The sequence below is a fragment of the Chaetura pelagica genome, unplaced genomic scaffold, assembly GCF_000747805.2.
Source record: "Chaetura pelagica isolate M959 unplaced genomic scaffold, ChaPel_1.0 scaffold938, whole genome shotgun sequence".
NCBI classification, from domain to species: domain Eukaryota; kingdom Metazoa; phylum Chordata; class Aves; order Apodiformes; family Apodidae; genus Chaetura; species Chaetura pelagica.
Genome location: NW_009954221.1, coordinates 942,159 through 957,467, shown reverse-complemented (window position 1 = coordinate 957,467; position 15,309 = coordinate 942,159). Strand labels below are relative to the sequence as shown.

General features: G+C 46.2%; 1 protein-coding gene across 1 annotated transcript in view; it reads left to right on the top strand.

Annotated features, from left to right (window-relative positions):
* The first annotated feature begins 1,710 nt into the window (after window positions 1-1,710).
* The window catches only part of LOC104393954 (SLAIN motif-containing protein-like), a 17,223-nt gene continuing 3,624 nt past the window's right edge, over window positions 1,711-15,309 (top strand). The window contains exons 1-4 of the mRNA XM_010003481.1: window positions 1,711-2,399; window positions 8,306-8,442; window positions 11,086-11,235; window positions 14,399-14,543. Of these exons, the coding sequence (XP_010001783.1) occupies window positions 1,711-2,399; window positions 8,306-8,442; window positions 11,086-11,235; window positions 14,399-14,543 (1,121 nt within the window). The remainder of the gene's footprint in view (window positions 2,400-8,305; window positions 8,443-11,085; window positions 11,236-14,398; window positions 14,544-15,309) is intronic.

The following is a 15,309-nucleotide window of genomic DNA, read 5'->3' as shown; positions in this document are numbered from 1 at the left end:
GGTTCGGCGGGGAGGGGGGTCCCCTTGGGTCGCAGTTTGCCAGGAGAGCTCCTGCAGCCCCTGCTGCTGCATCACCCCCTGCACGGGCCCTGGGAGTCCTGCTTGTGTCCCTGCTGGGCAGGGGGTACCCGGGGAGCTGCTGGGGGGGGGAACTACAGGGTCTGTGTTTCCCCCCTGAGTCAAAAATGACTTGAGCGATGTTTGTTCCAGGTATGAGTGTGAGCCCTGAGCCCTGCCCGGGCACAGCCTCCCGTGAGTGCTGCTCCTGGTCACTCCCTGTTCACCTGGAGACCTGACACTTTAACCTGGCAAGTAAGGGACCCGCATCCAAAACACCCTGTCAAGTGAAAAAACAAACTGTATTTATTTTAGGAGACATTCTCAGCTGCTGCAGGTGACTTAAGTAGAAGGGAGGTGCCAAGGTGTGCCTGGGGGGGGGTGTCTCTGTTTTTAACCTTGTGACACTTAATTTTTGTGGTTCCCTCTGCCTGCTGTTGGCTGGGAGGGGTTTTCAGACAGGAGGAGGAGTGGGGGAGAACAGCTACAGCCCCCCAGAATCAGCCCTTGTGAACTCTGAATTGGCTGTGATGTCTGACTCCCTCCTCTGCCCGTCACTCAAGACAGGAAGGGTTGTTGTTTTTTTTAGGGGAATCCATTTTACCTGCTCTGTGGATGATGAATCTCCTGGTAGGGGCTTCTCAGTGAAGAGTCAGTCCAGAAATGAACACACACGTTGGAGCTGGAGACTCGTGTAAATCACTAGTGGAGGGGAAACTACCAGCTGCTTATTATTCTGTAAGTGTTGCAAAACTGTGTGTTAAATGCACAGATGTTATTATTGTTCTGTAGGTGTTGTCCAACTGCCTGCTAAGTGCACCAGGGTTATTTTAGCACTTTGGGTGTCCAGCTCCCTGAGTGCTGCTGCTCTGCTCCCTCCTTGCTCAGCACAACCACAGGATGAGCAGGAGCACTTAGGGCAGGAAGAGCAGAGCTTCATTTATGGAACCTGCTGGCGTTTATAACCTATGGTGTGATGTATTTGTCCTCTTTTTTCCCCCCTCTCTTTCACTGTGTTTGCATCAGAGAGCTTCTCAGCTGTAAGAGGACAGTCTGCCAGCAAGGACATTAGTGGTGCTTATTTTTGTGCACCCCAGCAACTGCAGTTCCTGCCCTTGGTCATTGTTGTCAGGCTTTGGTCCAGGTCAACACAGAAATGTTTTCAGGTTGTTTCTGCTTTTCCAGGATAAACCTGGTAACGAACAAAGGGTGTTTTCACCATTTTCTTGATGCTGTCACTGCCTGACGTCAGCAACTTGCTAATGATGTTTCCTGACTCTGCTCAGTCAGGGCTTTTCTCGTGTGTTTTGTTTGTCAACACATGGAAACTTAACTATTGTGCACGATTAAATCAGCTTCCTTTGATACAGTCTGATTTGTAGCACAATAGTTGCACATCCGAGCTGTTTAAAACCAGTGATTTGTGTTTGTTGAAATGTTTCATGCTAAATTAAAGTGGGGTTGTTTTGTTTTTTTTTTTAATTAGCTTTTGATTAAATTCAGTCACCTCGTGCCCCAGTGTAATTAGTTTACGCTTCTAAGAGTCGGGATTTTTTGGCTGTTTGGTTCCAGTTTGCTCGAAATCCCGTGCCTGTTTGGTGGAGGTTTGACACGTTTTCCTTGTGCTGCAGGGGAAGCTGCATGTCCTGCAGGATGGTGGTGCCCGGGAATGCCCAGCTCATCCAGCAGGACCGTGCTCTGGAGCCCGGCCTAGGACTGGGCCCCACGGGCAGCCCGGCCATGGGCCCCGACACGGGCCCTGAGCCCGAGGAGGAGGTTGGCCCAGAGCTGGAGGAGGTGCGGAAGCTGCGGGAGCTGGTCAGGAGGCTGGAGCTGCAGAACCAGCACCCGAGAACCAAGAGCAGCAGGGGTGTGCTGGGGGCAAACGTGCAGGGCGAGCTCCATCCCGGGGTGGGTCACCGTGGGGCTGGTCTGAACGGGATGGAGATCAACAACGGCATCAACGTGATCAGGGAGAAGCAAGAGCTGCAGATCGTGGCTGATCTGCACAAGCAGTTGAGCAAAATAAGAAGAGAGGAAGGAGAGAACAACTGCCTGAAAAGAGGCCTGGATGCCCACACGGGGTACAGCTGCAGCAGTGGCACTGAGGAGCTGGGAGCACAGACTGAGGAGAACACCAGGTGTGCTTTGCATCTGGGGACAGGGGACAGCACAGAGCTTCTGGGGGACTTGGGCCTCCCAGGGGTTGGTTCCTCAGTTCAGATAAATGAACAGAATCCCAGTGAAAAATGTGGAGATCTAGGAAGTCTTCCCAACAACACGGAGCTGGACGAAGTGAAAGTGCTAGAACTTGAAAACTGCAACGAGGAAGAAGACAGCTGGTAGGTATTCCAGAGCTGCAGCAACCCCTGGGGCTTACACTGCTGCTCCTGGGAGCTCCTCTCTTGGGGTGGGAAGGAATTTTTAAAGGTATAAAGTGATTTCTATGCAGTGCTTTGATATTGATCAGCAGGACTATAGTTCCTATTATCAGCCTTTCTTATTTTTAAGACCATTGTTCCAGAGCATTATTTTAAAAAAAACCACACCAGTGTAACTACAAGACTTGCTTTTCCCCTTCTCTTCCTGCTGCTGCTGTAGCAAGCACAGAAAACTTCCTTTCCCTGTGGGTTTATTTACGTAGGATGCAGCAGAGCAGGGAATAAGGGAGTGGTTAAGCTTTGTACGGAGCTGTCAGGTCCTGTATTGAAATAAGAATTTTGAAAATCACCAACTGAGACCTCAGACCCTCTGGAATTTGTGGCTTTTGCTTGTACCTGAGAAGAGAAGTAATTTCCTTCTCCTGAAAGCTGTTTGTTTGCAGTTAACCTGTCTCTTTTGTTTGGAGACATGAACTGAAGCAGATCAGTGATGTAATCCTTAACTGGCCTTACTTTGGAGGACTCTGCACTTCCCCAGCAGTCTTGTCTAGAGCTTGTTTTATACAGCAGCAGATTAGTTGCCCTTGCCCTTCCAAAGCTAGCTAAAGGTCAAGGTCCATAGACTGGCTCCAGCTTGATCACTGAAACTGTCTAACTTACCTAAACAGCATTTGGAGCAGAATTTATTGGGGTATAAAAAATAATAATAATAAGGGGATATATTTAATTTGGAAGGCAGGCTTCATTATTTCTGTGTTAATGGAAACAGCTGTGTTTGTGTTTATGTGACCCATGATGTGAGAGATTCTTCCAACTGGCTTGGCTTGGTAAAGATCACAGACAGACTTTAAAAAAGCAGACAAAAAGCCCCCCAATAAAACCCCCTCAATACTGTTTGGATTTAGGATCAGTTTTAATACAGTGGCTCTGCTGATGAGGAGGGGAATTTGGTAGTGCCTGGATGGATGTAACATCTGCATGTGTTGAGCAGTGTATTCATTGGTCAGAGGGAACAGCTTCCTGAGGTGTTGTATTTCTAGTCCTTTTTTAATATTATACATTAGGACAAAACTGTGGCCAGTGCTGGAACATGTGCACTTTGATGTTTGATAATTTCTGAGAAATTCACAGTGGGTTTGTTATTTCCTGTCACTGCTGAATTGCTACGTTTTAACAGCCCAGTCCTTCTGCTGTGCTGACCTTTTCTCTGTTTCCATCTGGTAGAGGAGGTGATGCTTAATAATACCTTAAAAATACTGAGAAGTAATTTTGTATTCCTTTAAAGTGTTTCAGATAGGGGGTGGGGAGTGGGAGGCTTTCACACAGACAGTCCTTGGTTCTTGTATCTTCATGTTGTTCCAGTTTCAAGAACAGGCCCAACTTTCAGGATAATTCCTGTTGTGCTGTGTTGTGCTGATGCTGCTTGGTGGGTTTGCAACCTGGGCTTGAATCTGCCTTGTGGGTTTCTGCCACTGGAGCTGAAGTGGGAACAGCAGCAGCTGTTGCCTGGGAGGGTGAAGGCAGCAGCACCAGGGAGCTGGGCAGAGGGTTTGTTGCTGTGCTCTGCAGGTGCTGGTATCTCCCTTTTTGCACTGTTTTGAAATTGCTGCCTTTATGCCTAAGGTTTTGTTTTTTAAAAACAACATTTCAGGGCCTGAACTGTGAAACATGAGGTTCTGCATCACCTGCTGGAGCTGTAACTCTGTACTCTGGGCTGCCTGTCCCTTGACTTGCTTTCTTAGGTCCCTTTCTCAAGTAACTGTTCAAAATTGTAAATATCCTGGAGACCCAATCCACTGGGAGTCTCTCCTTTTGGTGCTGTTCCAGCTCATGCTGTTTGCCCACTGGTGGTCACCAGTTTGCTCCCCTGTGCTTCACTTCAGCTCCTGGGCCACGCATGGAAAGGCTGTGCAGAGGGGAACCAACAATACCTCCCCACATACAAGAGTTAACTTGTGGGTTTCTGTGCATTTAGTTTCTTGTTCTTTGTGCAGTGATTTGTTTTCTAGCACATTCCTGTGCTGCTTGGGTGGTGTTTTGCCACTTGCTCAGTTGTTCAGTTATTTTTCCTGATAAGACTTGGGAGAGAGCATTTTGTCTTGAAATGGTGATGGAATAAATCAAGTGTTCTTACTAATGTGTCGTTGAGTGCAAGAGAAGGAAAGTGGCAGAAGTAAAAAGCCTTAAACTTTTTAAATACTCTTTGTTCCTTTTTCCTGGATTAGACTCTTTCTGCCTCCCTCTCTGTGGATGAAGGGAGTGCCAAGGTGCCCATGCCTCACCTCAAACACCTTTAGGTTTTCTCCTTGACAGGAGGGGAGGCCCTTGCACATTTCTCTCCTGCTGCTGTTTAAGAGCTTGATCCCAGTGGTAAAACTACCAGGGTGTAACCTGGGGCTTCAGAGAAGCTTTTATGTATCATGTTCTGCTTCTTTTAAAAAAAAACAACCACAAACAACACCAAAACACACGTAACTATCAAGCAAATCCCTGCAACAGAACCTTTTCTTTATGTTTCTTTTAAATTGCTGAGTCCCCTGAGGGTGTGTGTATGTCTTAAGGCATTGGATTCACCTTGCTGCAGGGTGTCATCCTTGGCAGCTGCTTGTGCCATCAGAGGTGGGAACTTCCAGAGAAGTTCCACAAAATGAGGATGTGGTTCTGCACAAAATCCAGGTGTTAAACCAACAGAGCATCCTGAGAAATATGGCATCTGGTGCCTCTAGTTTGGGGCAGAACTTTACCTCCCTGCTCTTTGTATATTCCCACAGACCACCTGGTTTTCCTGTGATCTTTCCTTAGAAAGAAAGATCTGATATCTTCGATTTGAGGTTAGAACAGCATAAACACAGTCATCTGAAAACCAACTCTTCCAAGCCTGTATAAAGGAAAAGAAAATGAATTAATCATTAGATTGAAATACATGCTTTGGAGAAGAGTTCAGCTGCTGCCTTAGCACTCTGTGGAGGTGTATCTTACAAATGGTGAAATGCAGAGAATCCCACAGATGTTTCTCTGGGTGCCTTCCTTCTTAGTGGAGGAAAAATCTCAGGTTGTGCTTCCTGCAGAACTGAAACTACTTGGCTCTTACCAGAGATGCAGTTCATAAAATACTACTTATGGGAAAGTGAAACAGATTCACCAGCAGCAGAAACTGAAGATGCTGCTTCTGGGGGTTTCCTTCCAGAAGCTGAAGAAAATCTCATTCATATTTAATAAGCTGTGTGGCAACACTTCAGTACTTCCAGTGGAGACTGTGTGCCCCAGTGTTTACTTTCTGAATTTTGCATTAGGCCTTGGAACTATCTAAGTAACTCCTCAACTCCTTTGCAGCTTGACAAAAGAAAAGATTCAAAGCATCACCCTTTGCCATTTACACAGCAGCTTCACAGGCAGACTGCTGAGTTTTAGCAACAAAATGCAAGGTAATGCCTGTTGGTTAATCAGGTATTTGTTAAAGCCCAAAGCCTTTGGCTGACTTGTACACTGGCAGCCAAGTGCATTCTTCATGACACACCTGAGCACGTTTTTTCCAGTGCTCATAGGATTCAATTTTCCTCTAAGGCTGTTTGATTGGCCAGCTTAAAACTACCAAAAATAAAATTTGACATATTTTTGAGCAGAGTGAGTTGAGCTTGTTGCAGAAGCCTCTTTCAGAAGGAAGCCTGGTCCAGCTCAGCTGGGGGTGTGACCCTGTGTTAACCTGGCCCCTGCTGCTGTGGCACGTGAGCCACAGTCACCCACAGGAAAAGGTGACTTTTGGCTCCTAACAGTGTGTCCAGAAAAATACTCACTGGTATTTATAGGGCTGGTGTTTTTGTCAGGTGGTGGAGTGTGGTGCTCCAGAAGGATAAGCTGTGCCAGCCTGTTTTGAGAAGTTGTGAATTATGTTGAACCCTTCCCCAAAGCTATTTAAAAAGGAAAATAGTGAACATGATGCTGTGAAATTGGGCCAGAATTCCTCTTTTTTTTGGTATAAGTTGTCTGCCAGTGCTCTGGAACATGGAGGTGTGCTTACTGAACTGAGTTCAGTGAGATTGTGAGACCATGGCTTGTCACCAGGCTTGTCAGGGGGAGAAGGAGGGTCCTCTCCCAGGCTGGGGGGGCTGGGACACCCCAGGGGCAGGGAGCTCTGCTCCATGTGGAACAGTTCTAGCAAACAAGTGTCACCATTTTCAGCTGATCCTGCAGGGCAGAAACAAGATTAGAAGCATGGAATGAGCTGGAGAGAGATACTGTATCCTGAAGTAGAGCAGGATTTTCTCAACCCAGAGGACGTGTAGAGCAGTGTGACCTGCCCTGAGGAGGCTGCTGCCCTCTTGATGGTTTTATTGCTGCTTTTTTGGTCTGAACTGCAAAGTAAATCCAGAGAGAGGGCACTTGGCTTCCTCTGCTTTATTGGATCTGAGTGGTTGTAGTGCTGGTTTACTCATGCAGAAGTGCAGCAAGACTTCTGGGGTCTTTCATAGAAGGTTACTGGCACTTTCAGGAATATTTGTGTTCATGTTTCTCAGCATTTATTTTGTCAAGAGCAAATCAGCTTTGGGACTTTTTTTGAAATTTGCTTGTGGTTTTGTGTAAAGCTCAGAAGGAAAAATCTGCTGTATGAGACCTAAAGAGACTGAATCTCTGCTACCTGAAAAAGATGGGTCTGGCCAGGGGCAGGGATACTGTTAGGATCTGTAAAGCCAGGAATGACACGTCAAGGGGCTGTAGAGAATAATGTTCTTCCACCCAGATCCCATCCCTCAACACCCAAACAGTAGCAAGAGTAAATAGCAGGAGACAAGAAACAATCCAAGACTATAAGATTATTAAATCTGTCTAATCCTGTGTATATATGCAGAACAATGCTAGGTGCACTAGGGCTGTGAAAGCCTTGGGCTGTGGGAGAACTTGCCTAACATTACAATGTAAAAAAGGAGAGGTTACATACAGCCCCACTTCTGGCTGGCTGGAGATTTCTACATCTTCTAGTTTGTTGCACCTGGAGTATTGTGTTCAGTTCTGGTTCCTGCTCTACAAAAAGGATGAGACAGGCTGGAGAGGGTCCAGGGAAGGGCCACAAGGATGATCAGGGCTGGAGAACCTTCTGTATGAGGAGAGGCTGAGAGAACTGGGCTTGTTCAGCCTGGAGAAGAGGAGGCTTCAGGGAGACCTTATCACCATGTCCCAGTACTTAAAGAGTGGCTGCCAAGAAGATGGAGACTTCCTATTTATAAGGAGTCACATGGAAAAGACAAGGAAGGGGTCCTGGGCACGAGTTGTTCCTGGGGAGATTCCCATTGGACACAAGAGGTACATTTTTCACCACGAGGACAGTCCAGCATTGGAACAGTGTCCCAAGGGAAGTGGTAGATTCCCCCACGCTGGACAGTTTGACAGGGTGCTGAGCCACCTCTTATAAAGTAGAGTAGTACCTAGAAGGGTTGGACCAGGTGATCCTTACAGTCCCTTCCAGCCTGGCATTCATTGAATCTGTGCTAATGGTTTATCCCTGAAATGTGTCAGCAGACTTCCTATCAGTCATTCAGAGTGAGATGTTTTTTGCTTGGGGGAGGAGTGGAGGGAGAGGTGGGTGAGAGGTGATGGTAAGTGTACCAGCAACTTAACTTGTAGTGGTATTCCAGCAGGCAGCCTTGGCCCTTGCCTTGCAGAGGCTGGTGCTTGCTCTGGAAGTGCATTTCAGGGATGTGAGGGGAAATGTTGTTCCTGAGCCATCGTGTACCATTTCAACCTTCATTTTCCCCTCTGTTTTTAGTTTGGATAGCTTTTCTCTTGCCTAGCCTTAGGTGTACTTCACTAAAAGCTACTTCAGTGGCTGTGTGCTGTTATTTAATGAGTGTTCTTTACTGTCTCCTTCCAAGGCTCTACGTGTCCCCAAGGAAATCTGCCACAGATCAGAAAACCAACTCGCCCCTGCAGTGGTGCCGGCAGGTGCTGGACAACCCCAGTCCTGAGACAGAGGCAGCCTGCAGAACCCTCCTCAGCAGGCTGGATCAAGGTACTCACACACACCTTGCTTCTTCCAGTGTCTTTCATTTACACCTGTGTACTTTGCATTATTGAGGAGCAGTGAAGGGGAGGAGTGTGGCTGCACAGCTGTGTTTGTTACCCTGTAGAGCCTCCCAGCAATGCTCAGCTGGGGGGGTGGATCATTCTCTACACGTTCAGAAAACTTGATGATTACAAGTAATAGACAAAACAAACTGAATTGTGAAGTTTTGCCTTTTTGTAGTTGTTCAGACACAAATACAGGCCTTTGAAATTCATTGCCAAATTGGCCACCTTGCTTTCTGGCTTTTGAAGATGTTCAGAGTCGGTGTTTTCAGGCTCTTGTTTTTGTTTTTTATTGTTCACACCTCTTCAGTGTAGAAGTGCTTAGAGGGAAAACGTGCTTCTGCAGAGGGGGGGACAGAATCTGAAACTATGACAGAATCATAGAATGTTAGGGGGTTGGAAGGGACCTCTGGAGATCATCGAGTCCAACCCCCCTACCAGAGCAGGACCACCTGGGGCAGGTCACACAGGAACACATCCAGATGGGTCTTGAAGGTCTCCAGAGGAGGAGACTCTACAGGCTCTCTGGGCAGCCTGTCCCAGTGTTCCATCACCCTTGGTAACCCTTTGTTATTGTAGCTTTTTTAATGTAAAAATTCTAGTATTGTTGAGTGTTCCTAATGGTGATTATTCTTACTGCCCCATTAGTGTTGCTGCCTGGGTATCATTATCTGGTGCTCAAAGCTTACAATAGCAAAACATTAAATCTGGAACTGGAAGAAATGGTGAAATAGAAAACCAGCCTTTTTTCCAGTTGCATCATCCCCTAAAGCTCTTCATGGTGCCTTTCAGCTGTGCTACTGACCCCTGAGGGAAAATCCCTTGCTGAATCTGCCTGGAGCAAGAGCACCATGGCATGTCCTGCCAGTGCCCACATCCCACCAGCAGAGTCAGTGTTCTGGGGCCATAGTTTTGTGGGCTGTTATTCCTTTACCCAGAAGGGTCAGTCCCAGCTGAGCCTTTCACTGACAGAAGAGCTGTTAGGACAGATGCACTGTTTCCTTCATGACAAAACTGAGAAGGTGATTCTGTGTCTCCACACCTTTGCAGCACCTGGAATCCACCTGGTGGATGTTTTACCTTAGCTCTTTGCAAGTGTAACCTGGGTTTGTGTGTAAAGTGTGCAAGTCCTGGGCTGAGTTGCTGATGGCCAGGACACTGAGGGGGCTGAGGTGACTGAGCAGTCCTGTATTCTGTAGTTCCCTCTCTCACCTGGCTTTCCTGTACAGGCAGCTGTGAGTTCCCCTGCAGCAGGAGGGATGTCTGGGTTTATTCTTTTCTACTAACATCCCATCATTGCAAAGCTTTGCAGAGCAGGACATGTTGCAGCCTTGTCTGTCTGCTTTGACTCATGAAGCTCTAAACACAAAAGCTGTGTTTGAAAAAGTGAAGTTTCTGAGATAATTGATGGTTTGAAGTTCAGGGATCTTCTTAACTGCTGAAAATGCAGCCCCCAGTTTGGTACAAAAGCTGTTGTCTGCCCAGGGTTTCAGTTGGCTTTGTCTTTGGTGCAAATGCAGACATTTTGATTTCAGTTTGACCAGGAATTTGACCTCAGGGATTTGAAGTCTGAGAACCCACTGTTGTGTTTTGGTTTGGATTTTAACCTTGCACACTAACAGTGTTTTGGCACTGCTTGTAATCAGGTTTAGTTTGAGTTTAGCCTTGAAATTCCTGATTTGAGATAACTGAACGTAGCTGGGGAACAAACTGCATTTGCTTTTATGAACCAGCTGCACTTAGAAACTTGAGTTAAAGTTCATTTGATTTGCTTTCTGTCTGAAATGTATCAGGCTTTACTTGTGCTCTCTCATTCCTTTGTAACTCAAATAGTCTGACCTTCTATTTGTGGGGGAAATAAAAAAGAAAACTACTTATACAGTGAATTCATATTATTTTCTTAGCTATTACTCTCTCAGTGATGAGGGTTTTGTGGGCAATTAATTCAGCAGCCCCTTGGCTATGTGCAGGTCATGACTGTGCCCTTTCCTTAGTGTTTTAGCTCTTTATTTCCAGCTGCAGGAAGCCTGGATGCAGAGAATTTTGCTACCTGGCTTCTTTTAGATTGCTTCACTAACTTGTGTGCAAGCCTGTGCTGAATAAATATTCCAGAATGGTTGTTTTTCATAATAATTTGTTCTCCTTTGACTCTAAAGGCACAGCTTTTGGGGTTTGATGCTGGTTTGATTCCAGCATTAAAAATTCAAAATAATACATGTGAACATAAAGTGGAGCTCTTTAAAATGAAGATGGGGTGTAGAAGTGACAGATCTTAATGCAAACAGTCATCTTGGAAGAGCAGCAGTGAAACTTTCAGAACTGTGTGGCTGCTTGAAAGCCAGGAGTGTCAGTAGTTATCCTTGGAATTCCTCAGAAGAGACAAAACAAGTTGAAGGGGAGAGTGAGAGGGGGAAGAGGCACTGCTTGGCTTCCTGCAGCTTGGAGCTGGCACCATCAAGAGGTCTCACTTGAAGCACACCTGTTACAGTATTTAATCTTGTTTGATCTGATGCCTTTATCTTATGCTCTTTGTTTTTAAAACTAATTTTGTAACGTTTTTTGGCTTTTTTTGTATTTTTCCTTCTAGCCAGTAGGTGGAAAAACCTGTATTGCAGTCCCCTGGCATCACCAAGTGCACATAATTTGAATACAGAGGCAGGCTCCTGTAGCAATGCACTAAACTCTCCCGGGCATCTCAAATCGACTAACAAAGCACTACTAACCTGTGGCAGCTCAGGTATGACATGTCAGCAGGGCACTGCAAACCTGTCGTGCTCAGAATGCAAGGAGTGTTTCTGATTGACACAGGGAAAAGTTGTCCAGAGGTGCAAGTCCACCTGTGGGGTTTTCTCCTTTTAATTTGCTCCCTTGCTGACCCAGGTTGCAGCTGTTACCTGGGAGAAACCCCCCTTGCATCCCAGATGCCTTGTAGTTATTTCATGGATTTGTTTGAATAACTTTCTCTGAATGTGTTTGTAAATGGTACTAATAATTTTAAGTGACTTAAAATGGAAAACAGCTGGTGGGGCAAAGGAATTACTGCTCTTGAGTAGTGATATCCTATGTAGGTGTTAAGTTCATCAAAGTTACTTGGACTCAAGTTTTCTGGCTTGAGAGTTTGTGCAGTTTAATTAGAAAGCACTGATGGATGAGGGCAGCAGAGAGAAGCCTTGTGCTTCAAGAGGCTCAGTCACCAGGATGTGCCTTTAAATCAGAGTGGGCAGCTGAGCACACAGCAGCAAAAGCTTTCCCTCAGACTTCCTGGCTGTGTTTGGGGGAAGGTTTCCCCCCTCGAGGCAGCCAAGGCTCTGGTTGCAGCCTGCATTTGCAGAGGTGATAATGAAGCTCCTCCTGACTGGCTTGGCCTCCAGGCTGCACTTGCACTTCAACTGCTGCCCCAGGAGACTGTGCAGGCTCCTCCAGGAGCTTCAGTTCCTGCTCAGTTTCCTAGTACCAGTGCTTTGCCTCTTTGTTGTCTCAGGAGTTCTCCTTGGTTTGTTGGGGTTTTTTTGGTGGATATTCACCACTGTGTCCTCATTTGCATGTTTAAAACCATAAAGCATTTTTCACAGTTTCTGGCTTGAAACGTGATGTGAAATGAACCTTTTTTTTAAATAAGAAAACCCAACAGGTGGGCTATGGATGTTTTCCCAGCTGCAGGTGTGTCTGAGCTCTGCAGGTTTTCTGCTGTAAGTAGGAATTAACACCTGTCTCTGTTTTGCAAGCAAGAGGATGCATGTAGGGCTGGTTATCTTTGCAAACTGAATTCTGAAGGGTAAAAAGAAAAAAACCTGTAAATCAATTTCTTGTTTTTAGCATGAGGTTGGTTGGCAGTCTCGGTGTCTGACCCCCCTTTCACACAGAAGCAGTTACTGGTGTGTGAAACCAAAGTGCCTGTTGCAACTTCTAGGCTCCTTCATTCACCCTGCAAATCTGCAGTTGTCAAGGGTACCAGATAAAAAGCCAGTTCTGGGCCAGGCTTTGTCCTGTAGGATTCTGCAGGAGAGTTCACTTCATCTGCTAGGTGGCTCTTCCCTTCTCACTCCTGGAAGTGCTAACATGAGTTTCAAGGTCACTGTCAGCTTCATTGACTTAAATCTTTTTTTATTTCTGAGAAAAACAGAGCTTCCCTGCTGCCCCAGTGAAGTGTGTGTCAGTGACTTCCCTTAAGAACTCCACAAAAAAAACCCCCAACCTTTTTAGAAAATACAGATGTGGTTTATTTGGAAGTTTCTGTAATGAAAACCATACCCAGTTCCTCTTGCTGGGTTGAGCCACAACAGGTTCTACTGATGAAAGAAAGTAAATGTTTTTCTTCCCCTCCTCAACTGCTTTTAAGGAGACCTGCAGTTTGAAAGGCAACAACCAGACCAAACACAACTGAATTGGAAACTTTGCTTTTAAGTAAAGCTGTATTTGTAATACAAATTTAAAATACAGCTTTTAGTACTAAGGGCTGTGTCAGCTGCAGCAGGAAACCTGTGCTTGCTCAGTGTACAGGTGCAATCCTTGCTATCCTCTGGGCTGTGTTTCAGCTTTCCTGACAACAGGAGGACAGAAACAGGGTCAATGCTTGGGGTGTCTTGGTTTGGAGTGTGGGTTTGTGTAGCACACACTGCAGTCACACTTCAGTCATGGTGTTGTGGCAGCATCTTGAAACTGGAAGCACTATGTGCCTTTCCAGTGAGGAACTGGAGGCTCACTGGTACAGAGCAGCTGGCTGAGTGTCCATCTAGGAAATCTGTTTTACTCTTGGACTTCAAACATGTAATTTTTGTGTCAGCAGCTACTGTTCTTCTAAACTGGTTTAAGTGTTGGGAACCTGCAGCTTCTTCCTGCCAGCTGGAATGAAGCATTCCTGGAGAGGGCTACTCAGCAGTGGTTGGTAGAGGTTTCCCTGAGAACAGACAGAATGTTTCCTTCACTGCTGAGAATCCCTCAGTGGGTGCACTGGAGTCCACAGCAGGCAAACTGAAGTGACAGTCAGTGTTGAATGACATCCTAGAGAGGCTGTGTGGTCTGACCTGTGTTCCTGCTCTGTCTGCTGGAGTGCTGGAACCTGCTTGATGCTCTTTGTTCAAGTGATGATCTCAGAGCCCTCCTTGAGCAGGATTTGTGTCCCCTAAGCTGGCTCCAGCTGAAAGTGATGTCAAGTGCTCTTAGGCTCTTGCATATCTACCAGCTTTGTCTGATCCTCTCTCAGATTGTGGGTTTTAATTATCTTTTTTTTTTGGTGGGTCTAAATCTATATAGTACTAATTGCACCCTTATCTTGGAATTAATTAAAGTACTGATGTCCTCTCCTATAACAGCTCTGTAAGTTACATGGTCTAGTTTGTGTTGGGGCTTGTTAGGGTGTAGCGTGACATGAAGCACACATGAGCACACTGGTGGTGTGGAGGTTTTGCATCCACTAATCCTTTTGTGTTTCCAGAACTTTTCCTAGTGATGTGCAGGGTTTTTTTGGTGGTTTTATCTTTTTTTATACCCTTTAAATTCCTTTTACTCCTGCAATGCTCACCCACACCCTAGCAAGCACTGTGTGTAACTTTGCTGCTTGAAATTTAGATCAATATTTGCCCCTTTCTCAAAATAGGGAGGAATAATATTGGTCTTTTAAAGGATGATGCTAAGCTTAAAATTACCAAGCATCCTTTTGCCACCTTCTGGACAGAAGTCCACAGTTTTTTTCCCTGCACAAAGACACTCTGCCTCCTGAGCAGGGCAGGGCAGAACAGCGAGCGTTTCTTTCTCGAGCAATTTCTAACTACTCAATTATTTCTAGCAACCAAACCTCAACTTCACAGGCTTTGTTAGTGGAACAAACACTCTGCTGCTCGTTCTTGGCATGTGTGTGGGTGTCTGAATGTTTCCTGAGTGCTGTTCCTCCCCCTCCCTAGGTTATCTGAGCATGCATTCTGCTCTGAGCTCCCAGTCGTCCGTGGACAGCGAGCTGAGTACGTCCGATGACTCCATCTCCATGGGCTATAAGCTGCAGGACCTGACAGATGTCCAGGTGATGGCACGTCTCCAGGAGGAAAGTACGTGACAGCCATCTCCCTTGGGTTACAGCTTTAGAATTGTAGGGAACTGTTCTTCTTTCCCCCTTCCTCCAACGAAAGAATTTAATAGATCATTTGAAGTGTTTGCGGTTTCCTGGAGCAGCCTTTAAAAATCTGCAGGCCTGAACTGCCTCTTGAAGTTAGCAGACATTCTCCAGGTTACAACTCTTAAAGCAGAGATAGCCTTGAAGCTGTTACCCAAGCCCCCACTTTGTTAAATATGTAAGTTAGATACTCTGCAGTACAGGTGAGTTTTCACGAGGAACCATTTCATCCCAGTGGCAGCTCAAGCAGCAGCAGCTCACACCATGGCCTGGCTGGTTCCTGTCCCCTCACTTGAGCAACCACAAGCATCAGCCTAACCTACTGAAGTTTTTTGCCTGTACATTTTTGTTTTGCTGAGCAGGCTGCCTCACTGCAGCCTGAAGTCATATTAGAAGCTGTTTAGAGGCCTGGATTTGACCAGGTGTTTATTTCATGCAAGCACTATTGGGCTGCTGTCTTGAGTGGCAAAAATACTCACCTTACAAAGTCTGCAGTGAGACATGAAAAGTGTTTCATCCTGTGAGTGATGAAGCTTTGCACGTTTGGACTGGGGAGGGAGGAGGGTGGGGAACACCTGCTTTTCTGTAAATCCCTGCAGTTAGTCCTTGTTGCTTGTATTTTGTAAGGCAGGAAGACCCAAAGAAAGGCCTGAGCTGGGGGGGGCCTGTGAATGAAGCAGGTAGAGGCACTGGAGGTGTCAGCAG